The sequence below is a fragment of the Pongo abelii genome, chromosome 13, assembly GCF_028885655.2.
Source record: "Pongo abelii isolate AG06213 chromosome 13, NHGRI_mPonAbe1-v2.0_pri, whole genome shotgun sequence".
Taxonomy (NCBI): Eukaryota; Metazoa; Chordata; class Mammalia; order Primates; family Hominidae; genus Pongo; species Pongo abelii.
In genome coordinates, this window is record NC_071998.2 from 85,505,685 (window position 1) to 85,531,605 (window position 25,921).

The window sequence follows — 25,921 nt, forward strand, 5'->3', positions numbered from 1 at the left end:
ATGGTTATATAATACCCAGAATATAAACCTCAGCAAATTCAAACTTTTAGAATGGCAACACAAGTGAGAATTAGAATGAGAGGCACTATTTCATTTAAAAGTACCATAGGCTGCTAAGAGTGTTCTTTTCTTTTAAAAATTTGTGTGGTTGTTAATAATGTACCTTAGTACTGGTCCTCCTTGACAGTGGTGTTAGAGATGGTTAGGTGGAACCTATGTTACAGAAGTCTGTTGACCATTTCTTCAGTTCAGTGATTAAAACTGAAATTGCTTTTACAAAACAATTGAACTGCTGCTTACAATGTAAATAGAATACCAACAGGATTCCTGTTGTATTCACATTATTCTCTAATTAGTATTTTTGCATTTCGACTCTGACCTGACCTTCAGTAGTTCTTTTATTTTTATTTTCAAACATTTTTGTGAGTATATAATAGGCATATATATTTATGGAGTGCATGAGATGTTTTGATACAGGCATGCAATGTGAACTAATCACATCACGGAGAGTGGGGTATCCATCCCTTCAAGCACGTATCCTTTGTGTTACAATCCAATTACATTCTTTAGTTATTTTTAAATGTATATTGACTAGAGTCCCCCGTTGTGCTATCAAATAGTATGTCTTATTCATTCCTTCTGCCTATTTTTGTACCATTACCCATCCCTGCCTTCCCCACCAGCCCCCTAGTACCTACTATGTCCCTGAGTTCAATTGTTTTGATTTTTAGATCCCACAAATAAGTGAGAACATGCAATGTCTGCCTTTCTGTGCTTGGCTCATTTCCCTTAACATAATGTTCTCCAGTTCCTTCCATGTTGTTGCAAATGACTGAATCTCATTCGTTTTTAGGGCTGAATAATACTCCACTGTGTATATCTACCACATTTTCTTTAATACATTAATCTGTCGATGGACACTTAGGTTGCTTCCAAATCTTAGCTATTGTCAACAGTAGTGCAACCAACATGGGAGTGCAGATATTTCTTCGAGATACTCGTTTTCTATTTTTGGGGTCTATACCCAACAGTGGGATTGCTGGATCATGTGGTACCTCTATTTTCAGTGTTTAGAGGAACCTCCAAACTTCTCCACCGTGGCTGTACCAGTAGTAGTACCTTAAAATGAAAATGCAATTGGTAAAAAAAAACAAGGCAGCATGTAGTACTTGCACTTACAAATACTACTAGTTTCGTAACAATTTGCATTTTTTTTTGTCCTTGGAAGAGTAACCCCTTAATAAAACAGATACATAAAAGCGCAATATTCCTTCCTTTGCAGGGCATCCAGGAATGGTGAAAGCAAAGAAGCAGTCATCCCTTCTCTTCCCCCTACTTCTAGTCTCCCGAAATAGGGACGCCAGGTCAGACAGGTGGAGGAGGGAAATGGGGCACAGGTCAAGGTATGATGAATCTCTTAAAGAAATCCGGCCGGGCGCGGTGGCTCACGCCTGTAATCCCAGCACTTGGGAAGGCCGAGGCGGGCCGATCACGAGGTCAGGAGATCGAGACCATCCTGGTGAACACGGTGAAACCCCGTCTCTACTAAAAATACAAAAAAATTAACCGGGCGGGGTGGCGGGCGCCTGTAGTCCCAGCTACTGGGGAGGCTGGGGCAGAAGAATGGCATGAACCCCGGGGGCGGAGCTTGCAGTGAGCAGATATCGCGTCACTGCACTCCAGCCTGGGTGACAGAGTGAGACTCCCTCAAAAAAAAAAAACCACTTTCCCCAGACTGCTAGCCTGATGGGAACTCCGCCTCATCCATTCCAACCTAGTAAGGATAATTTAGTTTGTCTTTTCTGGTCTCACTTCCTTACTCACACCTAGTGTTCTTTTTTGGTTTCTGTTATTTCAGAAGACAAACCTTAGCATTTTCTAAAAGAAATTATTTTTACCTAAATACATTGGTCTTAATTTGAAGGAATAGGATAAGTGGCCTTCAAGAGAGCGTTCCTCCTCCTCCTCCTCCAGTGGCTGCTCTGGGTCCCTGAAAGAGGGTGTGATGTGAACGATCTGGGTTTTGAAGTGGATTTTGTTGAGCCCGTGTTTTTTAAGTCCATTAGTCCTGCCCGAGGCTGTGCGTCCTGGAATCCTTGGCTTCGCCTCTGGACCACCTTCAGCCAGGTGGTGATGGTGAAGAGGGTCCCCCCATCCTCCAAGACGTGTGAGAGTTTATAGGTGATGAGATGGAGGGGGCACCTTTTAAATCTTCCAGTACCCACCCCCGCTGCTGGCGGTGCTCTCCCCGTCGTGCTCGTCCAGGACTCCCACCAGGTTCTCGGATCTCCTCTGATGCTCTGACTCACATACTGAGAGGCCCTTTCCCCAATGTAGTCCCTCACGTCGACATCGGCGTCCTAGGTCCCCACTAGCAGCTTCACCGTCTGCAAGGTACATGGCTGCCAAGTGCAGGGCGGTGTAGCCCTGCTCGTCCTGGCCTTGCTGTTCCCAGACAGCGGAGGCTCGTTGGGGAAGTTCACCAGCATGGCCAGAAGCTCCAGCCTGCGGTGCTAGGCGCCCGCGCAGGCAGGTGCGGCGGTGATGAAGCCCAGCGTCGGCTGGCACGGGAGCAACCCCCTAAGCTATCCACTCCCCATCGGAGGCCGAGAGTAGCCAGCTGTGCTCCCGGGTCCAGCTCACCCAACCCCGCAGCTCTCCTCCTCCGCGGACGGGAAAGCCAGCGCTGCGCCGCCAGAGTCACTCGCCTCTGCCGTATCCTCGGAGGGGGAGCTCCCAGGCTGCTGCCTCCAGGACACAGACTCCTCTTCAGGGACGAAGCGCTGCCCCTTCCCAAGTCGCGCAAGTTCTGGCGGAACGGCCTCGGGGCGGTAGCCGCCCAGGAGCTGCCCCGGTCCGCCTCCTGGCAGCCGTGGGGCGGGGGCTCCAGGTCCCGCGTCTGGGGTAGGGGCTGGTGGAGCCGGCGAGCTCTTCCTGCGTCCCCGCCGCTCAGGGCGGCCTGTGCAGGGGCTGGGCTCCCCCTGGCTCAGCTCGGCCCTGCCTGTGGAGCGCCTCGGGGACCGCTGTTTCAGGGAGGGGATGGGTGAATACTGCGCTCCGCGTTCATGTGGACGCGGGACAGGTCCCAGGGGCGCGGCCTCAGGCGGAGGCCCCGCCCGAACCTCTTCCTGAGACGCAGGTACTCGGCGCCATCGGCGGGGTCGGTGCAGGGTCCACAGCGTCCACCCGAGATACATTTAAACAGTTTTATTCTCCTGTTTTTTTTTTTAATTCCAGAAAGCATTACTACTATGCAACAAAGTAAAAATATCTAGTTTAAATAATAATTTGATACGGTCAGGTGGGGATGAGTGCACACGTGTGTGTACACACACACGCAAGCTCTGAATGGGATATTTTGGCGGAGCAGAGGGATAAGGCTTTTATTTCTTTGGGGTGTTGAGTTAGAATCACCCTTCTCACAATTAAATAATTTAAATCAGGAGTTTTGTTAAAGCTAATTTGTACAACTAGGCAACATTTTCCCCCATATATTTATACACTTACACACATCTCTAATATTTGCATTTATTACTTCATCTAAAAGAGCTTGGAAAAAGGGTCCTGAGTCTTTGGCCGGTTAAGGTAAAAATCTATATTTTAAAGTAATAAAAACATTTGCTATGGACAGAGACATGCAAACACTGTGGGTGAAGCTGACTGATGTTCCATTGAAGGAAATGACATGGGGTTTTCTAAGGGAAAGCCCAGCATGCTACAAGGAGAGGGGAGGTCCCGGGAGGGAACTGGAGTCAGCATTAGGATCTAAGTGTCATAAGGGAGTGTGTTACCAAAAAAGACTATGGCTGTTTCTGTGTCCATCCTGAACTGGTTACCATGAGTGTGCGTGCGTGTGTGTGTGTGTGTGCGCGCGCGCGCGAATTAAAACAGGAGTTACATGCTGGGGCATTTCCGGTATCGACTGGCATCTCAGCTGCTGGTGATGATGGCTATACATTTTCCTCAGTATTCAGTGATGCGTATCTTGAGTTAACAATCCACCCATTGGCTGAGGCAGGTGGATCATCAGAGGTGAGGAGTTCGAGACCAGCCTGGCCAATATGTGAAACCCTGTCTCTACTAAAAATACAAAAATTAGCCAGGCATGGTTGCAGCACCTGTAATCCCAGCTACTTGGGAGGCCGAGACAGGAGAATTGCTTGAATCTGGGAGGCAGAGGTTGCAGTGAGCTGAGATGGGCCACTGCACCCCAGCTTGGGCAGCAGAGTGAGACTTGGTCTCAAAAAAAAACAGTTATTGTGACATGCTGTACACATTCACAATTCAGTGTCTCCCAGAAGTCAGAGACAACCTAGAAAATTGAAAGAAAATTTTACTACCCAAATCACCCTTCTATAAAAAATAATAGGAGATGTCAAATATGAAAATAAAACTGTCCTCTGGGCCCTCAATTTTCTGTGTTATGGGGGAAGGCAGACAGCTACTCAGCAGTTATATCCCATAAGAACAGATAACACTAAAACAACTGACAGCATCAAGTATTGGTTAGAAAATGGAACTGATTCTCTCAAACATTTTCATTGTAGTTTAAGATGGCACAACCACTTAGGGAAATGTCTCCCCATTTCATACAATGCCAAATATATACTTATTTTATAACCCAGAAAATTCACTCTTATATACTTAAACTCAAGAAAAGTGAAAATATTATTACAGAAAAACATATATATCTGATTTGTTCGTAGCAGGTTTATGCATGATAGCCTCAAATCAGAAACAGCTTTTGTGTCTATCAATAGTGGAATGGATTAAAAACAAAACAAGCAAAGGCCTCAAACCTGTGGTATAGTCATAAAATTGAGTATTACAAAATAAAATTAATGAATAATCAATAGGAGCAAAATGATAAGTGTCACAAGCATGTTTAGTGAATGAACAAAAAATTATATAATTTATAATTTCACTTACATAAATGGTGAAAACAGACAAAACTAACCTTTTGTGGAAAGAATCAAAACCATGGAAGCCTCTGTGTTCAAATAATGACTGGAAATGGGCATGAGAAAACATGTTTCTGCCAGATCTTCAATATGCCTCATGTGCATTCACTCGATGTGCATATACTATTTTTGCAAACAAAACTGAGATAAAGGCAAAATAACTCAAGAGAAAATAGCTAGAAGTAGGTAGAGTTGGGATAGAAGGCTTGGAAGCTCCCCCCAATCTTGCCCACCTGGCACAGGCCGAGGAAGGCCTGGGACAATGCTGTGAACGACCTGAGGGCCATCCAGGGGAGCCCCGCCAGCCCATGCTGGCGCCCGAGCTGCCCGCCGCCATCTGAATATGTTGCAAAGACAGTGCTGGCCTGGCAACCGGTGACGCTCCACGCCCCACCCAGACCCCCACTTCTACCCAAGTAGCGGCAACCCTAGAGACAAGATGCCTGGGCGGCAGCGGCTAAGTCTGGAAGTTGGCCAGGCGGCCAAAGGACGGGAACTGGCCGTTCACCCCATCCCAGTTTCCACGGAGAACTCAACCACCATGGCCCCTGAGCGGACCCTCAGGCCTGGTGGGCTGTGCTCTGTGCCGGCAAACCTGACGCCATCCAGTGGAGCTCCGCCTTCTCGCGCCAGCGCCTCAGCTGCTGCAGAAAACTGCAAAACTGCAAGTTGCACACGGGCAGAGATGACGGAGCAACCCCCGACCCTCCGCGCCACTCACCCTACCCGCACACCTGCCACGCGGACGCTGGGCCAGTGCTTGGGCGCCCAAGTCAGGCAGTCCCCACAGCAGCGGCACCAGGGTGAAAACCTCTGCTCAATACCATCCCAATTACCACGAAGAGCCCGCCCCCTGGCGGCCCCGGCGTTCTTGGAGGAGGCCAAGTCAGAGCAGCCCCTCAAATGGGCGGGCGATGCACTTGACCCTGAGGACCTCAGGTACCAGGCCCGCCAGCTCACGAGGGCATCGGAGCCGCAGCTGCGGTCTAGACATGGTGCACCGGCAACAAGTGACTGGACACCGCAGACCAGGCCCGCCCCCCAGTAGCGTGGATCCTGAGGCCAGACACCCAGGCGGCAAAATCAGGCGACCGGCCCCGCCAGCAGCCGCTCAATATCATCCGTGTGGATACAGAGTGCCCAGCTCCAGGGCCCAGGATCCGGAGAGATGTCCAAGAGGAGCGGACCTTGAGGCCAGGTGGGCTGTGCACTCTGCGACCCTGAGGCCATACAAGGGAAGCTCCGCCATCCCGCGCCAGTGCCAGATCTGCAGCTGCAAACCGCGCGTGGGGCACTGGCAGCAGTGGGGGCGGGTGGGGGAAGGAGCAGCCTCTGACTCTGCCTCCATGTCTCTCCAGCTACCTGACACTAGCCACAAAGACTCCAGGGCCAAAGCCTCAGCGTGAAGCCAGGCCATCCGTGAAGCCACTCCGGTGGCCGCGGAGTGCCCTTGCCAGCACCCTATCTCCCTTCCGAGGAGGAGCGGGGCGGGCTGCTAGGCCAGACAGGCCCTTCTTCTGAGGCCGCGCTGGCTGGCGCCTGCGATACTGCGCCGGCGATCCTGGGGCCTCCCGGGCGATCCTAGGAGAACCGGCGAGCCCAGAGGCGCCCGCCCAGAGCTGCAGCCCCACCTGCCGGCGCGCGCCGCCAAGGAGCGGCTTCCGGGAGCCGGGCGGCAACTGCGGTGCAGGCGCGCGCCCAGCGGCTTTGCGAGGCTCACTCGGTCTGAGAGATCGGAGGCTGCGAGTGTCGCTGCTGAAGGCTGTGGTGGACCAGGCTGGATCGCGGATTGTGGAGTAGATCATAGATTTCGGATCGCGGATTAGGGGTTGGATCGGGGATTTGGGGTTGGATAGGGGATTTGGGGCTGGGTCGGCCGGGGTCGGGGGAGGGGGGTGGTGAAAAGGTGACAGGAGCTGCCCCCGCTCAAGAGCCGGTGGTTGGGGGTCTGAGAAGAAGTCACCACTATGAAGTTATTCGGCTTCGGGAGCCGCAGGGGCCAGACTGCCCAGGGCTCCATAGACCACGTCTACACGGGTTCCGGATACCAAATCCGGGACTCCGAACTGCAGAAGATCCACAGGGCGGCTGTCAAAGGCGACGCCGCAGAGGTGGAGCGCTGCCTGGCGCGCAGAAGCGGAGACCTGGACGCCCTGGACAAGCAGCACAGGTAGCGGGGGCTCAGCCTGGGGTGGGAGGGGGTCCCCAGGCCCGGCTTCCCCGCAGCCCCTGGGACTGGGCCTTGCAGGGCGCCGGGCGCCCTCGGAGCGGCAGAGCCAAACGGACTGTCAGCTGTTTTCCATCCCTCATAATTCCCTGGCTGGAGCAGTTGGAGAATTTGAGTGATTTAACTCACAAAGTTAAGCATATACAGTGTTGTTATTTTTAACGTACACGTTTAACACATGGTTTATATACATTATAGGAGGTGCCTAATGAGAGAACTCATTCCCCTATCAAAAATACCGTGAGTTATTTTCAGTAGGCGAAAAGTTCTCAGATAAAACTGTCCGTTTTACTTCCGTATCCACCTGTGTAGGTAGGTTCTTTACTGAAGGTTCTTAGAGAGAAACTTGGAAGTAGGAGGTGGATTCTGTGTTCTTGAATGGGAAGGCACATTTTTTCTCAAAATGTAAGCTCTTTCTATGTTTATCAATTTTACATAGACCGAATGAAAATATCAAGGTTTTAATATTTTTGTGTGACACCTGCTGTCTTTCACTATTGTGATGACATTTAAAAAAATCTCATAATGGAGTGAAGAAACACTTGCTCCTCTAGATATCAATATGTGCTATTAATTTCTACAATTAATTGTTTACTAACAGCTGAAAAGACAGATAAACGCATGGAACAGAATAGGAAACCCAGAAACACTGAAATTATGTAAGATATACATAAGGATTGATGAGTAGGAAAGGATGAATTATTAATGAAAAAATACCTGCTGTTTGAAGAAAACGAATGAAATTTTATGTCACAAACATGAGTTCCTGATTTAATACAGATTGAAATTTTTACATATGCAAATGAGTAAAGTACCAGAAGAAAACACAAATGCTTATTTTGCAAGTACATTTTATGTTGACAAACGCCTTCCTAAGAATGACCTCATAAGCAGACATTCTGAAGGTTGATTTAGCAAACTAAAAATTAAAACTGCCTGTGTTTCAGAAAAAAAGTTAACAAAATAAAAGAGAGCTTACTTGAAAAATATTTACTATATATATTTTTTTTCAGATGAAAAGTATGTTTTCATTTTATAGGGAATTCATTATATATATATATATATATTTTTTTTTTTTTTTTTTTTTGAGTTAGAGTCTCACTTCTTTGCCCAGGCTGGTGTCCAATGGCACAATCTTGGCTCACTGCAACGTCTGCCTGCTGGGTTCAAGCAATTCTCCTACCTCAGCCTCCCAGGTAGCTGGGATTACAGGCAGGTGCCAGCATGCCTGGCTAATTTTTGTATTTTTAGTAGAGAGGGGGTTTCACCAGGTTGGCCAGGCTGGTCTGGAACTCCTGACCTCAAGTGATCTGCCCGCCTCTGCCTCCCAAAGTGCTGGGATTACAGGTGTGAGCCACCGCGCCTGGCCTATATTGTTTATTATATATTATAAGATATATATATATATATAACTGATATGTATACATATATATTACAGATATATATATCAGTTATATATACACATTAGATGAAAAGTACATCTTCATTTTACAGGGAATTCTTTCAAATCAAATCATCAAACACTCTAAAAGTGGGCAAAGTACGTTTTTCCAGATCTACAAGTTACTTATATACATAGGAAAAAATCCTTCACATTTCTGGTATAAGAATTTAAATTAAAAGAGGAATGAAACAGTTTTCTATCCACAATATTTGTGAGGATGTTTTATACTGCTGCTTAAAGTTTAAGTTGCTGATTACTTTTCAAATAGATAATTTGGTGGTAAGTACTACATTTAAAAACTGTGTATGCCCTTTACCCATCAATTCCATTATACTAAAACACCCTTAGGAAATAAAGATACATGCACTGTATTTTTCACAGCACTTATTTTAAAAAGAACCCATAGAATGGATCCTATAAATAAATTTAAGTTGCATCCATAGGATGGAATAATATGTGACCACTGAAGGTGGCAATAGATACAGAAGTACGTTGATGTGCGAAGATGTATTTTGTTATAGCTAGCGAGGAAAAAAATTAGTTAAATTATACATACACAAACATACTATGGTCTTGTTTTAGCAAAAAATACGTACAAAATATGATAAAATTTGTAATTTCTGAGCATTTGTATTTTTTTTCGTTTTTCTTTTCTGTGATTGCTGCAGTGAGCATGTACAAAACTTCTAGCAAAGTTTATTATTAATGGAATAATCCTTGGGAAGAGAGGAATATGAATCTTGCACTGATGAAAATAATTTCTCACTTTCTATTTTTTATCATTATTGTGTGTATTGTTATCTTGTTTGAGCTTTTAACCTCTTCAGAAGTAAAAAGGGAATGTTTTTATCTGTTTCCAGATTTTATTATCTATACATTTTATTATGTACATATGTTTTTCTTATATACTCATTCCATTTATGCAAACAATGATAGATTAATCATTTCATTTTAATTGTATTCTTTAAAAATAAAATAACACATATAAATAATTACTATTGCAAAATATTGCTTTATAGGAGTTTATTTAAAAATATTCAACTCCCCAAATGTATTTATCCATTCTTTCATTCCATTTATGCATCAAGCATAACCTGAGTACCTGTTATGTAGTAGACATATTCTACTATCTCTCAGGACCCTTCTATCCTTAAAAACTTCATGTTTACCTGCCCTGCCTGCACAAGCTGAGAGATTGAAAATAGGAATATTGGGACTTAATCTCCTTGAAACTTTATCTCCCACCTTTCAAACAAAAGCATTTCTGAAGTTAGAAAATAGTAGAAGATAACCTTTAACTGCCCTTTCAAAAGTTTATCTGTCTTAAATACTAATATTAATCATTGGAAAGTCTTATTTGCATATATTCTGTAAGTATAAATATTGAATAAAATAAGCTATACATATTCATTTGAATCATGAGTTTCCTTTGGCTTCAAGTTGTTTGAAAATCAAAGAATTAATTTGTTTAAAAAATGCGTTATTGTTATTTCAGTGCTCTTTCCCTATAGTACCTTTAAGAACTAAAATGTATTTAAGTTTCAGTTACATGCTTAGAACTGCCCTAGACCTGCTGAATATACCATATTCTACTTAATGTAAGGTCTTATGAATTGTGTGATGCCCCGCAATTTTATATATCAATAAGATAATTTTTAAAATGCGACCAATTATGGTTATAATAAATCATGAATTATAAGTGGCATTCCAATGTTAGAGGTGTTAAAATGTGACCTACTCATTAAGCCATCCTGCAAAGTAGGTATAATTGTATCATTCTACCTAATTAAAATGTTTTTGTTAAGTAGTACTAATAGTAAAAATTATAATATCTGGCTGGGTACAGTGGCTCACACCTGTAATCCCAGAACTTTGGGAGGCTGAGGTGAGAGGATTGCTTGATGCCAGGAATTTGAGACCAGCCTGGGCAACAAAGTGAGATTCTTACTCTACAAAAATTTTTAAATAAATAGCTGGGCATGCTGCAGCACATCTGTAGTCCCAGCTGCTCAGGAGGCCGGGGATGGAAGATCACTTGAGCCCAGGAGTTCCAGGTATAGTTACATCATTGCACTCCAGCCTGGGCAAAAGAATGAGACTTTGTCTCAAAAAACAAAAATCTTACAATTATTGAGTTTTTGTAGGAACTGTTCTACATACTTTACATAGCTTCTCATTTAAGCATCACGATGGTGTCCTATGAGATAGCTACTATTGTCATCTTTATTAATGAGGAAGTTGAGGCACAGAAACGCTAAGCAATAGTTGGTAAGTGACAGGGTTTACAGTAGGACTCAAGCCCTAGCTGAACCGAATCCAAAGACTGAGCTCTTTCTATTCAAATAGGCTGCTGTTTTCATTAAGGCAGTGAGCAGTAAGAGCTAGTAAGTATTGTACTTTCTTCAAAAAAATTATTTGTTTTGAAGGCAGAGGAAAAACATGCTATTCAATGTTTACAATTACATGAATGATTGTATGTTTTGAGATACTGTACTACAGTTTCTTAAAAAATCCTCTTACTCTCATAGAACTGCTCTACATTTGGCCGGTGCCAGTGGCCATGTGAAAGTGGTCACTCTCCTGGTTAGCAGAAAATGCCAGATTGATATCTGTAACAAAGAAAACAGAACGCCTTTGATACAGGTATATTAGAGCCAACTCTTTCAGCATGACATGGATTTGATTTACATATATAGAATTAAAATAAGTTGATCTCATTTAAATATAACTAGTTGGTGAAACCTGTGGAATGTGTATTTTGAATTCTTGGAATTTACAATCTGTTTCTTGGTCTAACACGGACAGGCTGTCCATTGCCAGGAAGAGGCTTGTGCTGTTATTTTGCTGGAACATGGTGCCAATCCAAACCTTAAGGATATCTATGGCAACACTGCTCTTCATTATGCTGTATATAGTGAGAGCACCTCACTGGCAGAAAAACTGCTTTCCCATGGTGCAAATATTGAAGCACTGGACAAGGTATAGATCAATCAACTTTCTTTCCAAAATATTTGTTTTAACATTGACATAGGTAAGGGTCAATTTTTTATATTTGGAAGCTCAACCATTCCCTGAATGCAAATGCAAATTAAGTTATTTTGAAATAACTTAATTGTCTAAGATTTTATTTTAAATATTGATACTTTTAAGGAAGCATTAAAGGGCACAGCTTTCTAAAATGCACTTTGGAAAATAATTGTGAATTTGTTAAAGGTAAAACCTTTTCAACTTTTTTTCTACACAGGGTTATTCTTTTTTTTTTTTTCCTAATTAGTGTAAGACAACACAGGAAAGAAAATATTCCCTGGAAACAGGCTTTATCTTAAAACTCAAACAAAACTAAAGCAACTTATAAATAAATGGACATGTTGCTGCTGCTGATAATTTTCTGAAAAACTGATGTATCATCTCTCAGTGGCAACGCTTAAGAGGGAAAAATGGGAGGGGAAAAGGAGATCAATCAGAAATATACAGGTCACTTGGAAATTAGGTAATGATGGAAAATGCCACGAAGAGGTTTTTGTTTTGTTTTGTTTTGTTTTAGTTTGTTGTTCTTCCAGTTTATGTGTTGAGACAAGGTGCTCTTTAGCTTTGGGTCTAATAATTTTTGGTTTGAAAAAGAATGAGTTGAAACTTGCCTAGAGATTAATTTTAGGAGGACTTTGAGGAAACCAGATTTGCAGTGAATAGGTGGTGACGAAGTGAGAAAAACTTTAGCAGAAGGTGGAACAAATTATTAACTGACTTATTGCCCATCCTGGCAGAAACAGCCACTTAGGTAAGAGTCTAAAGCCTCCTCTCAAATCTAGAATGCCTTGGTGGGAAGGTGGGAGATAAGGAGCTTGTAAATAGCAAAATCAAGTGGGATTTTGAGTTTACTTGTCCCTGTTCTACCCATAGCCAGGAAACTTAATTGGAGTTTTAATAAATGACTCTATCTCTTACTCTTTTCTCTTTTTGGCCACATCTCCAACTGATAAAGGGAACTAGCCATGTGGGTGAGAGTTGAGACTGAAGTGATTGTCTGCTGCACTAATTCTCAGAATTGTGCATTACAGTGACCTGACGACATTTTGTTAAAAATCTACAATTGTAGGCTTTCTCTGAAGATTTTGATGTAATAGACCTAATAAGGCCTGAATATGTTTAAAAATGTTTTCTTGAAGCTGGGCACAGTGGCATGTTCTTGTAGTCCCAGCTGGAGCCTAAGAGTTTGAATCCAGCTCCAGCAACATAGTGAGACTCTTGTCTCTAACAACAATAATAGCCAAAAAAAAAAAAAAAAAAAAAAAAAAAAAAAAAACCTTCAAGGTTCGGATACACTCCTTATTAAAAACCCCAGAATAGATAAGCGCAATATATAAATTTCTGTATCTCAAAAATGTAAGAAATCTCTAGAAGAGTTGGTGTTTGATAGTTGCCACTTCCTGCAAAGTTCTCCTTTTTAATAATATTAGCCTGACTTATCTGTCTTTCTCTACATCTGTGACTGGGAAGTGAAAGGAAATATTATTGGCAATATCTCTCAGCTTACAGAATAACACATTTTGCTTCCCACCATGAATCATTCACTACCATTCAGAGAGTCTTTAGAAATTTGCTTATGGGTAATCTTTCAATAGGTAGAGGCTGACCCTTTCATGATTTGATGTCCCTTTGTCACCATGCAGGTGATTTTGTGTCAACAAATGTTCATTGCAAGTTGGGCTTTCTCAATTAGAATAGTAGCAAATCCTAAATTTTTCTTTTTAGTTGAAGTTGTATTATGAACTATCTCAGTATGTTCGTTAAGTTTATAGAACTTTAGCATACCCAAAATGTCAGTTTTAAACACTGAAATCCATGAAGTTAATAAGAATACAGACAGGAATTCTTTTAATAATTTAGTTTTAGCAGTCTTGTGAACCAATTATCTATTTGGTTAACAATCTGGGAAAATTATATACAAATATATTTTAAATGAATAAATGTTGGAAAAATTCTTGAAGCAGGTATTATGAGTCTTTTTAGCAATTTTTATTATATATGAGAGCCTGATTTTTTGGTGAAGCATATGATACTAGAGAAAGAAAATATTTTACATGCAAATACTTGGATTATACACAACCGTTTAGTAAAAAATTTATAGCGAATATAAAAACACAAGGGCTATATTCTAATGTGGTACACAGATTTGTTTGTTTGCCTCTATAAGTTGAATCAACATGTAAAATTTAGAAGACTCGTGAAGAAATGTGGACTTCAGGCTTATCCTAAAAAATCAAATCTGGTGTCCCCTGAGTTTCTATCACTGTTTGGTCTGCTGTGCAGAGGTTGCCCCTTTATAGAAGGCATGTATTCTCCAGTTTGCTACTGTGCCCACCTTAGTACTTCCTTTACTCAGGCAACCTTCCTTTGTCCTTGTAAGTGTTTGAGTTTACAACTCCTATGTTATAGTATATTTTGATAAAAATTTCAAGGTTTTTAAGTCAGCATGTATTTGCTTATAATATATAGTCTATGAGTATATAAATCCTTCAGTTATGGAGTTGAATTTTTGAATTTAGAAGTTTTTAAAACTCTTTCTCTTTATATATACCACAAATAATCATCTGCCCATAAGAATGCCTAGAAGCCTTTTTAGGCTATTCGTGGTTATAGTTGGATAATTTACGAATATTGCAGACATTACATCTTTCTCCTCAGCACTCTTCCTTAGAAATGCAAGTGACTACTGGGCCGGGCGCGGTGGCTCAAGCCTGTAAACCCAGCGCTTTGGGAGGCCGAGGTGGGTGGATCACGAGGTCAGGAGATTGAGACCATCCCGCCTAACATGGTGAAACCCCATCTCTACTAAAAATACAAAAAATTAGCCGGGCGTGGTGGCGGGCGCCTGTAGTCCCAGCTACTCGGGAGGCTGAGGCAGGAGAAAGGCATGAACCTGGGAGGCGGAGGTTGCAGTGAGCCGAGATTGCACCACTGCACTCCAGCCTGGGTGACACAGCGAGACTCCGACTCAAAAAAAAAAAGAAATGCAAGTGACTTATTGGCTTTTATTACGCCGGAAATAATTCATATGGATCAGTATGAGAACTTTTATTGATAAGCCATTATGTTTTTATTTCTGATTTATATTTTGTCTAAAATAAAAAATAATTTTAAATAGCCATTTAAGTGGAATCCAATAAAAATGGATTTAAAAAGTAGAGCTGCACTAGGGTCCCGGGATTACCATTATAATTGAGAATAGTATTTCTTACTGAGCTTTGGTTTTTTAAGTATTTGTTCTCAAGTTTTTTAAACCTATCTCTCTTACACAGAACATACTGAGCTTTCTAACAGTAAAGATAAAAATCTATTCTCTTGTATTAGGGAGAAAACCATGGACTATTTAATAATAAGGAAAATAAGTGCATTTGAAGCCAATCTCTCTTAATTCAGAGCTCATTTCCATAGTGACCTATTTGGAGCAGGAGTGCCTGACATTGGCATCTGGGATCCTGACACCATTGATAGAAGTGACTCAAGCAAGTTTGTACCACCCAGAGGAAACCTCCACCTGTATTGGGAAGCTCTGGCAACTGTATCTCTGAAACTCTTAATTCCTCAAATGTTAATGTTTGCCACAAATAGTATTGTCAAATGGGGATTAGGTAAAATTAAAGAGATTTCTTGATTATTGCACATAAAATACAGTTTTGTAATACTTCTCAAATACAGATGGTCATGGAGTCTTTATCTTGGGGTATAATACTTCTGATAAAGCAAATATTCTTTGGAATATAGTTTAAGAAACACTGCTTTGGAGATAGTAATTTATATCATTAATTTATGTAAAAAACTTAAAATATTTGCTACTATGTCTTAGGGTTTTAGGGACAAAAGATACAGCCCTTGCCCTCAAGAAGCTCTTGGTTTCAGTGGGAAACAGTGAAATGATTACAATGTACCATGCTAAGTGCTGTGATCAAAGCAAGGATTCTTGGGACTGGTAAATGTTTAAAGTGAGTTTTGGCAATGAGCACAGTTAATCCTGGGAGACAGAGGAGGGTTGTTTGTAAGACAAAGAGCAGCGCATCAGAAAGCACAGAGGAGTGAGAAGGAAGGGACTACTTTTCATTTACTTCCTTTCTATATTGTATGCTGAAGTTCAAAGCATCCTAGAGAAGATTTTCAGTTCAGTTGAGAAATCTGTAATTTTGTGAATTATTAATTTTTTCTGCTGTTTTATAGGACAATAATACCCCACTTTTATTCGCTATAATTTGCAAGAAAGAGAAAATGGTGGAATTTTTATTGAAAAACAAAGCAAGTACACATGCCGTTGATAGGCTGAGACGGTACAGTAGTCTTTTTTAAAAAATAAAACCTGCATATTCTAGAGTGGTAACAGTCACTCAAATCAGAAATATTAATAAGAAGATTAACATAATTATTGGCATATAATGAAAAATATCACTACGAATAATCTGGTAGACCAGCAAATATTTGGACTGAGTAACATAAAGAACAGTATATAGTAGGATTCGTCTTCTCTTATAATATAGAGTGTTTGGTATATATAATGGGATGTTTTTGGTACTGTAATCTTTTATTAGCTAAAGGGTTTTGTGTTAGTTTTATTAATTTTTTTTTTTTTTTTGAGATGGAGTCTCACTCTGTTGCCAGGCTGGAGTGCAGTGGTGTGATCTTGGCTCACTGCAACCTCCACCTCCCAGGTTCAAGTGATTCTCCTGCCTCAGCCTCCCAAGTAGCTGGGACTACAGGTGCGCATCACCATGCCCAGCTAATTTTTGTATTTTTAGTAGAGATGGGATTTCACCATGTTGGCCAGGATGGTCTCGATCTTTTGACTTCATGATCTGCTCTCCTTGGCTTCCCAAAGTGCTGGAATTACAGACATGAGCCACTGCACCTGACCAGTTTTATTAATTTTTAAAGTGTGGATTTTTAGTTTATGACTACTAGTATTGTTATTATTATTATTATTATTATTGTTTTCAGCCTGCAGATAACTCTTATCTGACCCCTAGCTGATTTGACTAGGAAAACAATGGGGGAATCTTCATCTAAATCTTTGCCTACTTTAGATAAGTGACCTCAGCACAGTTTCTTGGCTATCAAAGGACTATAAGTTAGCAACTTGTATTATGTCATAGCCCAGTGGGACAAGAGGCTTCCCTGTTGTCCCTTTCTTTTAGCCTTGGTGATAATTTACAAAGATGAACACTTGAGCACCCTAGATGCTTATAGACCCAAGCTAGTACATGCAAATGGTTATTACGTCTACACTGACAGGCAGATATTAAATTGGTAAAGTGTATTAAACTAGCTTTTTAAAAAAGTCTTTATTAAAGTTCTTGAGTGGAGTTATTTCTTTGTCATTTTAGGTCAGTGCTCATGTTTGCTGTGCACTATGACTCACCAGGTATTGTCAACATCCTTCTTAAGCAAAATATTAATGTCTTCACTCAAGACATGTGGGGATGAGATGCAGAAGATTACGCTATTTCTTGTCATTTGACAAAGTAAGTGTTTATGTTAAAAGGCCAGTTAATACTAAATTGAAATTTAAAATAATTGCAACTAATCCATCTTGTACATTAGGTGAGAGTTCATAGTTTGGTTCAGATAGTTTGAAATAGCAATGAGTTAGTCTACCTTTTAGCCAGAAATCAAGCAGAAGTCTAGATTAGTTAGAAGTAGAGTGCAAGATTTTTTCTGGATTTTTGAGACTTTTATCCCTAGGGATCTCAATGTTGTTCATTTTATTCTAAGTATAATCCCCATGCATGGGATAAAAAGAGCCACATTTTTTATTTCTTTTCCTTTCCTTTCCTTTTTTTTTTTTTTTTTTTTTTGTAGAGACAAGGTCTCACGCTGTTGCCCTGGCTGGTCTTGAACTCCTGAGCTCAAGTAATCTCCCTGCCTCGGCCTCTCAAAATGCTAGCCACCATGCCTGACCTGACTTTTCTAATTAGTTATTAAGTCTTGAAATGTCCAATTTAGCAGAAAATCTTGTATTGTCCCCTGGGGCTCTCACCTGTGTCTTCCTTCTTTGAATTTTCCAAGAAGCCAAGGGGTTTCCTAAGTCCAAGGAAGGCAATCTTTCTTTACAAGTCAGAAGAAGGGGAAAAACAGCCATTCTAATCATTCTGTTGTTTCCGTGGACTCACTTGCTGTATTGTTGCCATTGTAAGCGGTCCTGCAATCTGATAATGACTGACCTTTGCCACCAGGATGCCTTCACTGATTTAGACCCCTCAGTTTTCGTGGTGATTCATATATAGAGTTCAAAACTATGGTGTTTATTAGTTTATGTACTCGTGCTCAGTCATTGTTCCCAGCACCCTACTCTGGCATCTAGGCCTCCTAGCTTTACCCACACAAATATTGAGCAAGTTGATGCTTACCCTACACTAAAAACCTTATTTGGAGCCCACCTCCTAGCTAGACTTAGCCTAGGCCTTCATGGTATGTTATCCTTTGAGAGCCATGTTTGTTTTTCTTTAACCAATATTAGTTGGGATTGTTCTCAACAGTCAGGGATGTTCAAAAAATGTTGCAGGAAGAGATCAGAGTTCTCTCTCCCTTTTGCTATCAGATCTGTACCTTGAGGCTTTTTTATATCCTGTGCAGCTGCTTTGGTTAGATAGCAGAAGGTTCCATGTTATCTTTCCACCGAGTAGTGGGAACCAGCTTGCAGTTGGTCCCTCAAGTAATGTGTCTCTATAATCATGAAAATCTCCTGGGCTACTCGCAGCTCTTCCTCAAGTTTTAAATATAATTTAAAATTCTACCTCACAGGAAGCCAGTCAATAAAATTCTCTGAATCTAAAGTAAGTGAGTTGGATTTAACAGAGCTAAACCTCATCCATGACTCATGAGTATCCATGTATCAAACAGGGCTTTGTACTTATTTCAGCAGCACATATTTTAAAATTGGATGAATACAGAGCAGATAAGCATGGCTGCTGCCTAGGGATGGCACACAAATTCAGAAAGCATTCCATATTTTGCATAGTCCTGTGAAGGCCATTTGACTATTTGTTGAGTAGCTCCAAGGAAGCAATGTGAGCAAAACCAAAACAGGTGACACCCAATATTGAAATTGTGATTATCACTATGAAACTATTGATGTACAGTGATCTCTGAAATGAGAACAGAGTTGAGTAATAAGGGGATGTTACATGTTGTTAGTACATGTCTTGGAATGAGAAAATGTCAACTTGCATTTTTTTCATGGAACTGAAAAACAATCAAAGCAGGCTTTTGTCTTGTCTGTTAGTTGAAGAGAACCATGGAGATCCAGTATCCAAGCACAGATCTGCTGGCTCAGAGTTTGAGGAGGCAGAGAAGGAGTGGTAGTTGTCCAAGCCAGGTTTTGATACCTATTAGTTTTCTGCCCTTGGTGTGATTGATGAGCTCAGTGATGGGAGACAATTAGGTAATCTATTTTAATGAGGTGTTATATATATATATATAAATTCAGTAATAAGTTATGAATTAGGTAAAATGCCCTGAATTACAAGCCACAATGAATGCAACTAATAACCAAAATTAGCACTTAATAACATTTTCTGAAAACTGCAACATTTGAATATTAGAACTTATAGAAAAACACACACCAAGCATTATTTGGGATTCCAAAATGGTTTCCGCAATAAAGTTCAAGAATAAATTATTCCATTGCTTTACTATTTCTCTGAACATTTAAACATGTAATCTCATTACATCCTCCAAATAACCTAGTGAAGTAAGGTAGCAGAATCCTTATTTTTTAGAAGAGACCATGGAGCCTAAGAGAAGCAACTTGTCTGAAAACAAAATACCTATTGGTTACAGAGTGAAGACTTACTCTGAGTGCAGGACACTTTGCATGATATCCAGCTAACTAGAGGTAATTTACTGAGTTGTGCTTCCTCCGTTTATGAGTACTTCACTTTGTTTTCTTCTTTAATTATAAGCTTAATAAGCTTGTAAGGTTTAAAAATTTGAAGTGTATGGGACATTAAAATTCTGATATTAGGTCTGATATTGGGTGAAATGGTTTTAGAATTTAACATGTTTGGTAAATATTTTTTATTTCAGTATTAAAATAGCAATTTTATTTATTACTTTTGTATACATAGAATTCAACAACAAATTTTGGAACATAAAAAGAAGATACTTAAAAAGGACAAACCAGGTAAGACTTCTGATAGTGAGTTTCTTCTCTTGGTGGTCCTACTCTTGATAAGAAAATAAAAAGTAAGATGTAAGATTAAGGTAGTGTCAATCAGAAAAGACCAGTTTAAAAATATGTGTAAATTGAATGTGTATATATGTATATACATATGTAAATTAATTTTTTAAATTTAACTTCTTTAGTTTGAAATTCAGATTTATTTAAGGAGGTAGTTGTAGCTAATTTATAATCTCAAACATTATGGTCTTAAAACATTCATTTATTTAATTATGATCCCTAAAATCCTATATAATATTTTTGCATAAATAAGAAGAAAGATTTTTAAGTTAGTATGTTGTATGTTTCCTCTATAGTCACATTATAACAAATTGAACTTGTTATACAAATGGATCTTCTATTTCATTTTTATAATAAATTGTTTATATTTAGTAAACAAATAATCACAGTTGACACATGAATAATGTGGGGGTGAGGGACTCTGATCCCTGTGCAGTTGAAAATCTGAGTATAACTTTTGATTCCTTCACCTTAGCTACTAATACCCCACCATTGGCTGGAAGCCTTCCTGATAGCATAAACAGTTGTGGAACACCTATTTTGTTTGTGCTGCATTATTATATACTGTGTTTGTACAATAAAGTAAGCTAGAGAAATGAAGCTGTTGGAAAGAAAATCATCAGGAAAAACATACTGACTTTTCATAAAGCATAAGTAGATCCTGACAAAGGTCTTCATGATCTTCAGGTTGATTAGGCTGAGGAGGAAGAGGAGAGGTGGATCTTGCTGTCTCTGGGTTGCAGAGGCAGAAGAAAATCTGCATGTATGTGAATCCCTGCAGTTGAAACCCTTGTTGCTGAAGGGTGAACTGTATTACACATTGATTTGTGTCACTAAGAAAGTAACTATCTTTAGAACCGGGAACTTAGCAATCCCTTTCTGGTACCATAAATAAATGGCAATAAGAACTGTAGAACTGAACCAGTGTGCACCCATACAAATAGCAGATTATTTTTTGAAGATAGCTACTGAGCACAGAAGACAGAAAAGCAATTCCTTCATGAGAAGCACAAGTTACATTACATATTCTTACACAAGCAAAATGGTTTTATCGGTCATAGTTTACACACATACACATACACACATGCACACATACACACACACAAAGTTAAAAGTCCTGCTGATTCTTAATGACCAAATCCAACTGTTCACAGGGAGCAGTGGATAACGCATCCTACAGTTTGGATGCAATTCTCTTGACTTTTTAAGTTGTTCTGTGATGAACTGCCTTTAATGGGTGAATCATGTTTTTAGTTTTATAAGAAACAAAGAAAAAGATTAGAAGCAAGTAAACAGGAACTCTATGATCAGTAGTAGACTATTATAGTATATTGAATAGTCATATGTTTTTCTCCAGTTATACAATTTACTTGAATGATGCACAATGAACCAATTATTATTATAGGAGATGGGGTCTCTCTATGTTGCCTAGGCTAGAATACAGTGTCTATTCAGTGGTACACATAGCTCACTGTGGCCTTGACCTCCTGGGCTCAAGCAGTCCTCCTACCTCATCCTCCTGAGTAGCTGGGACTACAGTCTTATGCAGTTACATCTGGCCTGATACGCATTTATTTATTTATTTATTTTTGATACAGGGTCTCCCTCTGTTGCCAGTACTGGAGTGAAGTGGTGCCATCTTGGCTCACTGCAACTTCTGCTTCCTGGCCTTAAATGATCCTTTCATCTTTCACCTTAGCCTCCCACATAGCTGGGACTAAACAGGCATGCACCACCACGCTTGGCTAAGTTTCTTTTTAAGGTTTTTTTTTTGTTTGTTTGTTTAATAGATGAGGTCTCACTATATTGCCCAGGCTGGTCTGGAACTTAAGGGCTCAAGTGATCCTCCTGCCTCAGCCTCCCAAAATGCTGGGATTTACAAGCGTGAGCCACTGCACATGGCCTGCACAATTATTATAAAAAGGAATTAAGCCCACTTGAGTTGCAGAAAATTGACCACCTTTTCATTTTTTTTCTGGAAACATTCATATCATAGAACATATTGTCAATCACCCAGATCCTCTATTTTTTATTTGGTTAAAATAAGATTGCTGCTTATTTCACATTATTTTCTGACATCACTGTGTCATTTATTCCTTTCATGGCTTTATTCAATTGGATAGATATAGAAATACAAGAATCTCCAAGTCAAATATCAAGGCAAAAAATAAAAATAAAAAAAAGAAAAACAGATTAGGGAAAGTTATTCTGTGAAATAACCATCTGATTACAGTTACATGTATCATATCAATGTAATAAAAATCTTACACAATGCATTTGTGTCAAGGTTTCCCAAGACCACCCCCAGGTTTGGTGGTTCACTAGAAGGACTCACAGGACTCAGCAAATAGTCATACTCAGATCTTTAATTGATTATAAGAAAGGGGACAAGCAAAATTAGTAGAGGAAAAAGGTGCATGTGGTCAATTCTGGAGGGAACCAGGCACAAGCCTCCAGGAGTTCTCTCCTGTGGAATTCCCAGGATCTGCTTAATTCTCCCAGGCTCACATTTTGACAACATATGTGCAGTGATGTCTACCAGTACCAGAGTCTCATTAGAGACTAAGTGCCCAAGTTTTTCTATGGAGGTTACTCTCCCTCACAAGTACCCAAATTCCAGACTCTTACAAGGAAAGCAGCTGTTCAGACTAAGCACGCTGTTTCTATAAACACTTTAGACACAGTGAGCCACTCTTCTCAGGGAATGGTGGAAACCCTCCCAATTCCAATTTCCTAAACACCAGCCAAGGCCCAGCCTTGCATGCAGGCCTTTCTAAGGATGGCAGTCTCTTGCCTGCTATATGAAATCTTTTCTGCACAACACTTGTAACCCCGACTTAATTTTTGGTGTTGTTTTAAAATTTCATTTTAATAGCACTCAATATTATAAGATAAGGTAACTTGGTACTAGTTTCTGTTGTATGATCCATCTTAAGTTGTAATGCTAGTTGCTTTTTTGACTTTCGGTGACTAACAGGTATTCGTATGTAAGTTACCATAGCAATATTAGGTAATTATAATCTGTCCTTTTTAACTCATTAATCTTTCAGTAAAATTGTTAAATAAGCATAATAATTTCTGAGTTAAAATTAGAATAAAAATTGTCTTTTATTTTGATTACATGAATAATCTAGTTTTCATATTGTGCTAAATCCCTGTTTAGAATTATGAAATAAGATAAAATATTCAATCATTTTATCAATATTTTCTTGCCTATGCATGCAATTAAATTTATTTATTTTATATATTATATATACTTCAATTTGCAAAATTATGACCACATGCTACTTTGGTCTTCAATGATCTCTAATTTTTAGGGTCACCGTGTCTTGCTTAAATATATCATAACAGGTTCAGTGAATATCTTTTATTTTTTATTATTTTTTTCTTTTTTTAAGTTATACTTTAAGTTTTAGGGTACATGTGCACAACATGCAGGTTAGTTACATATGTATACATGTGCCATGTTGGTGTGCTGCACCCATTAACTCGTCATTTAACATTAGGTATATCTTCTACTGCTATCCCTCCCCCCTCCCCCCACCCCACAACAGACCCCAGTGTGTGATGTTCCCCTTCGTGTGTCCATGTGTTCTCATTGTTCAATTCCCATCTATGAGTGAGAACATGTGGTGTTTGGTTTTTTGTCGTTGCGATAGTTTGCTAAGAATGATGGTTTCCAGCTTCATCCATGTCCCTACAAAGGACATGGACTCATCATTTCTTATGGCTGCATAGTATTCCATGATATATATTTGCCACATTTTCTTAATCCAGTCTATCATTTTTGGACATTTGGGTTGGTTCCAAGTCTTTGCTGTTGTGAATAGTGCCACAATAAACATACGTGTGCATGTGTCTTTATAGCAGCATGTTTTATAATCCTTGGGTATATACCCAGTAATGGGATTGCTGGGTCAAATGGTATTTCTAGTTCTAGATCCCTGAGGAATTGCCACACTGACTTCCACAATGGTTGAACTAGTTTACCATCCCACCAACAGTGTAAAAGTGTTCCTATTTCTCCACATCCTCTCCAGCACCTGTTGTTTCCTGACTTTTTAATGATTGCCATTCTAACTGGTGTGAGATGGTATCTCATTGTGGTTTTGATTTGCATTTCTCTGATGGCCAGTGATGGTGAGCATTTTTTCATGTGTCTTTTGGCTGCATAAATGTCTTCTTTTGAGAAGTGTCTGTTCACATCCCTTGCCCGCTTGTTGATGGGGTTGTTTGTTTTTTTCTTGTAAATTGGTTTGTGTTCATTGTAGATTCTGGATATTAGCCCTTTGTCAGATGAGTAGATTGCAAAAATTTTCTCCCATCCTGTAGGTTGCCTGTTCACTCTGATGGTGGTTTCTTCTACTGTGCAGAAGCTCTTGAGTTTAATTAGATCCCATTTGTCAATTTTGGCTTTTGTTGCCATTGCTTTTGGTGTTTTAGACATGAAGTCCTTGCCCATGCCTATGTCCTGAATGGTACTGCCTAGGTTTTCTTCTAGGGTTTTTATGGTTTTAGGTCTAACATTTAAGTCTTTAATCCATCTTGAATTAATTTCTGTATAAGGTGTAAGGAAGGGATCCAGTTTCAGCTTTCTACATGTGGCTAGCCAGTTTTCCCAGCACCATTTATTAAATAGGGAATCCTTTCCCCATTTCTTGTTTTTCTCAGGTTTATCAAAGATCAGATAGTTGTAGATATGCGGCATTATTTCTGAGGGCTCTGTTCTGTTCCATTGGTCTATATCTCTGTTTTGGTACCAGTACCGTGGTGTTTTGGTTACTGTAGCCTTGTAGTATAGTTTGAAGTCAGGTAGCGTGATGCCTCCAGCTTTGTTCTTTTGTTCAGTGCCATCCCCATCAAGCTACCAATGACTTTCTTCACAGAATTGGAAAATACTACTTTAAAATTCATATGGAACCAAAAAAGAGCCCACATTGCCAAGTCGATCCTATTTTTACTTTTGAGACAGATTTTAGCTCTTGTTGCCCAGGCTGCAGTGCAATGACACAATCTCAGCTCACTGCAACCTCCACCTCCTGGGTTCAAGCGATTCTCCTGCCTCAGCCTCCCAAGTACCTGGGACTGTAGGCATGCACCACCATGCCCTGCTAATTTTTTTTATTTAATAGAGACGAGGTTTTATCATGTTGGTTAGGCTGGTCTCGAACTCCTGACCTCACATGATCCACCCATCTCGGCCTCTGAAAGTGCTGGGATTACAGGCATGAGCCACTGCACGTGGCCATCGTTTTTTTTTTTTTTCTTTTCTTTTCTTTTAATTTTTGTTCTGGAGATCCTGGGATGCATAGACAGTGAATATCTTTGGTTGGTTGTTTGTTTGAGATAGTCTCACTCTGTCACCCAGGCTGGAGTGTAGTGGCACGATCTTGGCTAACTGCAACCTCCGCCTCCTGGGTTCAAGCGATTCTCCTGCCTCAGCCTTCCAAGTAGCTGAAATTATAGGAGCCTGCCACCATGCCTGGCTAATTTTTGTATTTTTAGTAGAGATGAGGTTTCACCATGTTGGCCAGGCTGGTCTTGAACTCCTGACCTCAGATGATCCACCTACCTCTGCCTCCCAAAGTGCTGAGATTACAGGCATGAGCACCATGCCCAGCTGTGAATATCTTTTTTAAGTCAATAACTTTATTTCTTAGAGCAGTTTTACGTTCACAGCAAAATTGAGAGGAAGGTACAGAGACTTTTCATATATTCCATACCTCCCACACATGCATAACCTCCCCCATTATTAGTATTTTCCACCAGAGAGTGGTACATTTGTTACAACTGATGAACCTACATTGACACATTATAATCACTCAAAGTTCATAGTTTACATCAGGCTTCATTCTTGATGCTGTACATTCTGTGAATTTGGGCAAATGTATAATGACATGTATCTATTACTGTAATATTATTGACAGTACAGTTTCACTGCCCTAAAAATTCTCTATACTATGCCTGTTCATCTCTCACTTTCTCCCTAGCAACTCCTGGCAACCATTGATCTTTACTTTGTCTTCATAATTTTACTTTTTTCAGAAGAGTCATATAGTTGGAAT

At 40.3% G+C, this 25,921-nt stretch overlaps 1 protein-coding gene, 1 non-coding gene and 1 pseudogene across 2 annotated transcripts in view; 2 read left to right on the forward strand and 1 right to left on the reverse strand.

Annotated features, from left to right (window-relative positions):
* Positions 1-2,205: 2,205 nt before the first annotated feature.
* Positions 2,206-3,197, reverse strand: LOC100458930 (ankyrin repeat domain-containing protein SOWAHC-like; annotated as a pseudogene).
* A 3,649-nt stretch (positions 3,198-6,846) lies between these two features.
* The window catches only part of LOC100455062 (putative ankyrin repeat domain-containing protein 20A2), a 45,350-nt gene continuing 26,275 nt past the window's right edge, over positions 6,847-25,921 (forward strand). Inside the window, 6 exon segments of the mRNA XM_003777404.4 lie at positions 6,847-7,131; positions 11,161-11,275; positions 11,438-11,611; positions 15,845-15,951; positions 17,002-17,139; positions 19,744-19,799. Of these exon segments, the coding sequence (XP_003777452.3) occupies positions 6,929-7,131; positions 11,161-11,275; positions 11,438-11,611; positions 15,845-15,951; positions 17,002-17,139; positions 19,744-19,799 (793 nt within the window). The 5' untranslated portion in view covers positions 6,847-6,928.
* LOC112135003 (U6 spliceosomal RNA) lies at positions 18,524-18,630 on the forward strand. The gene has a single exon (XR_002916326.1). It is a non-coding gene; the product is annotated as a U6 spliceosomal RNA (small nuclear RNA).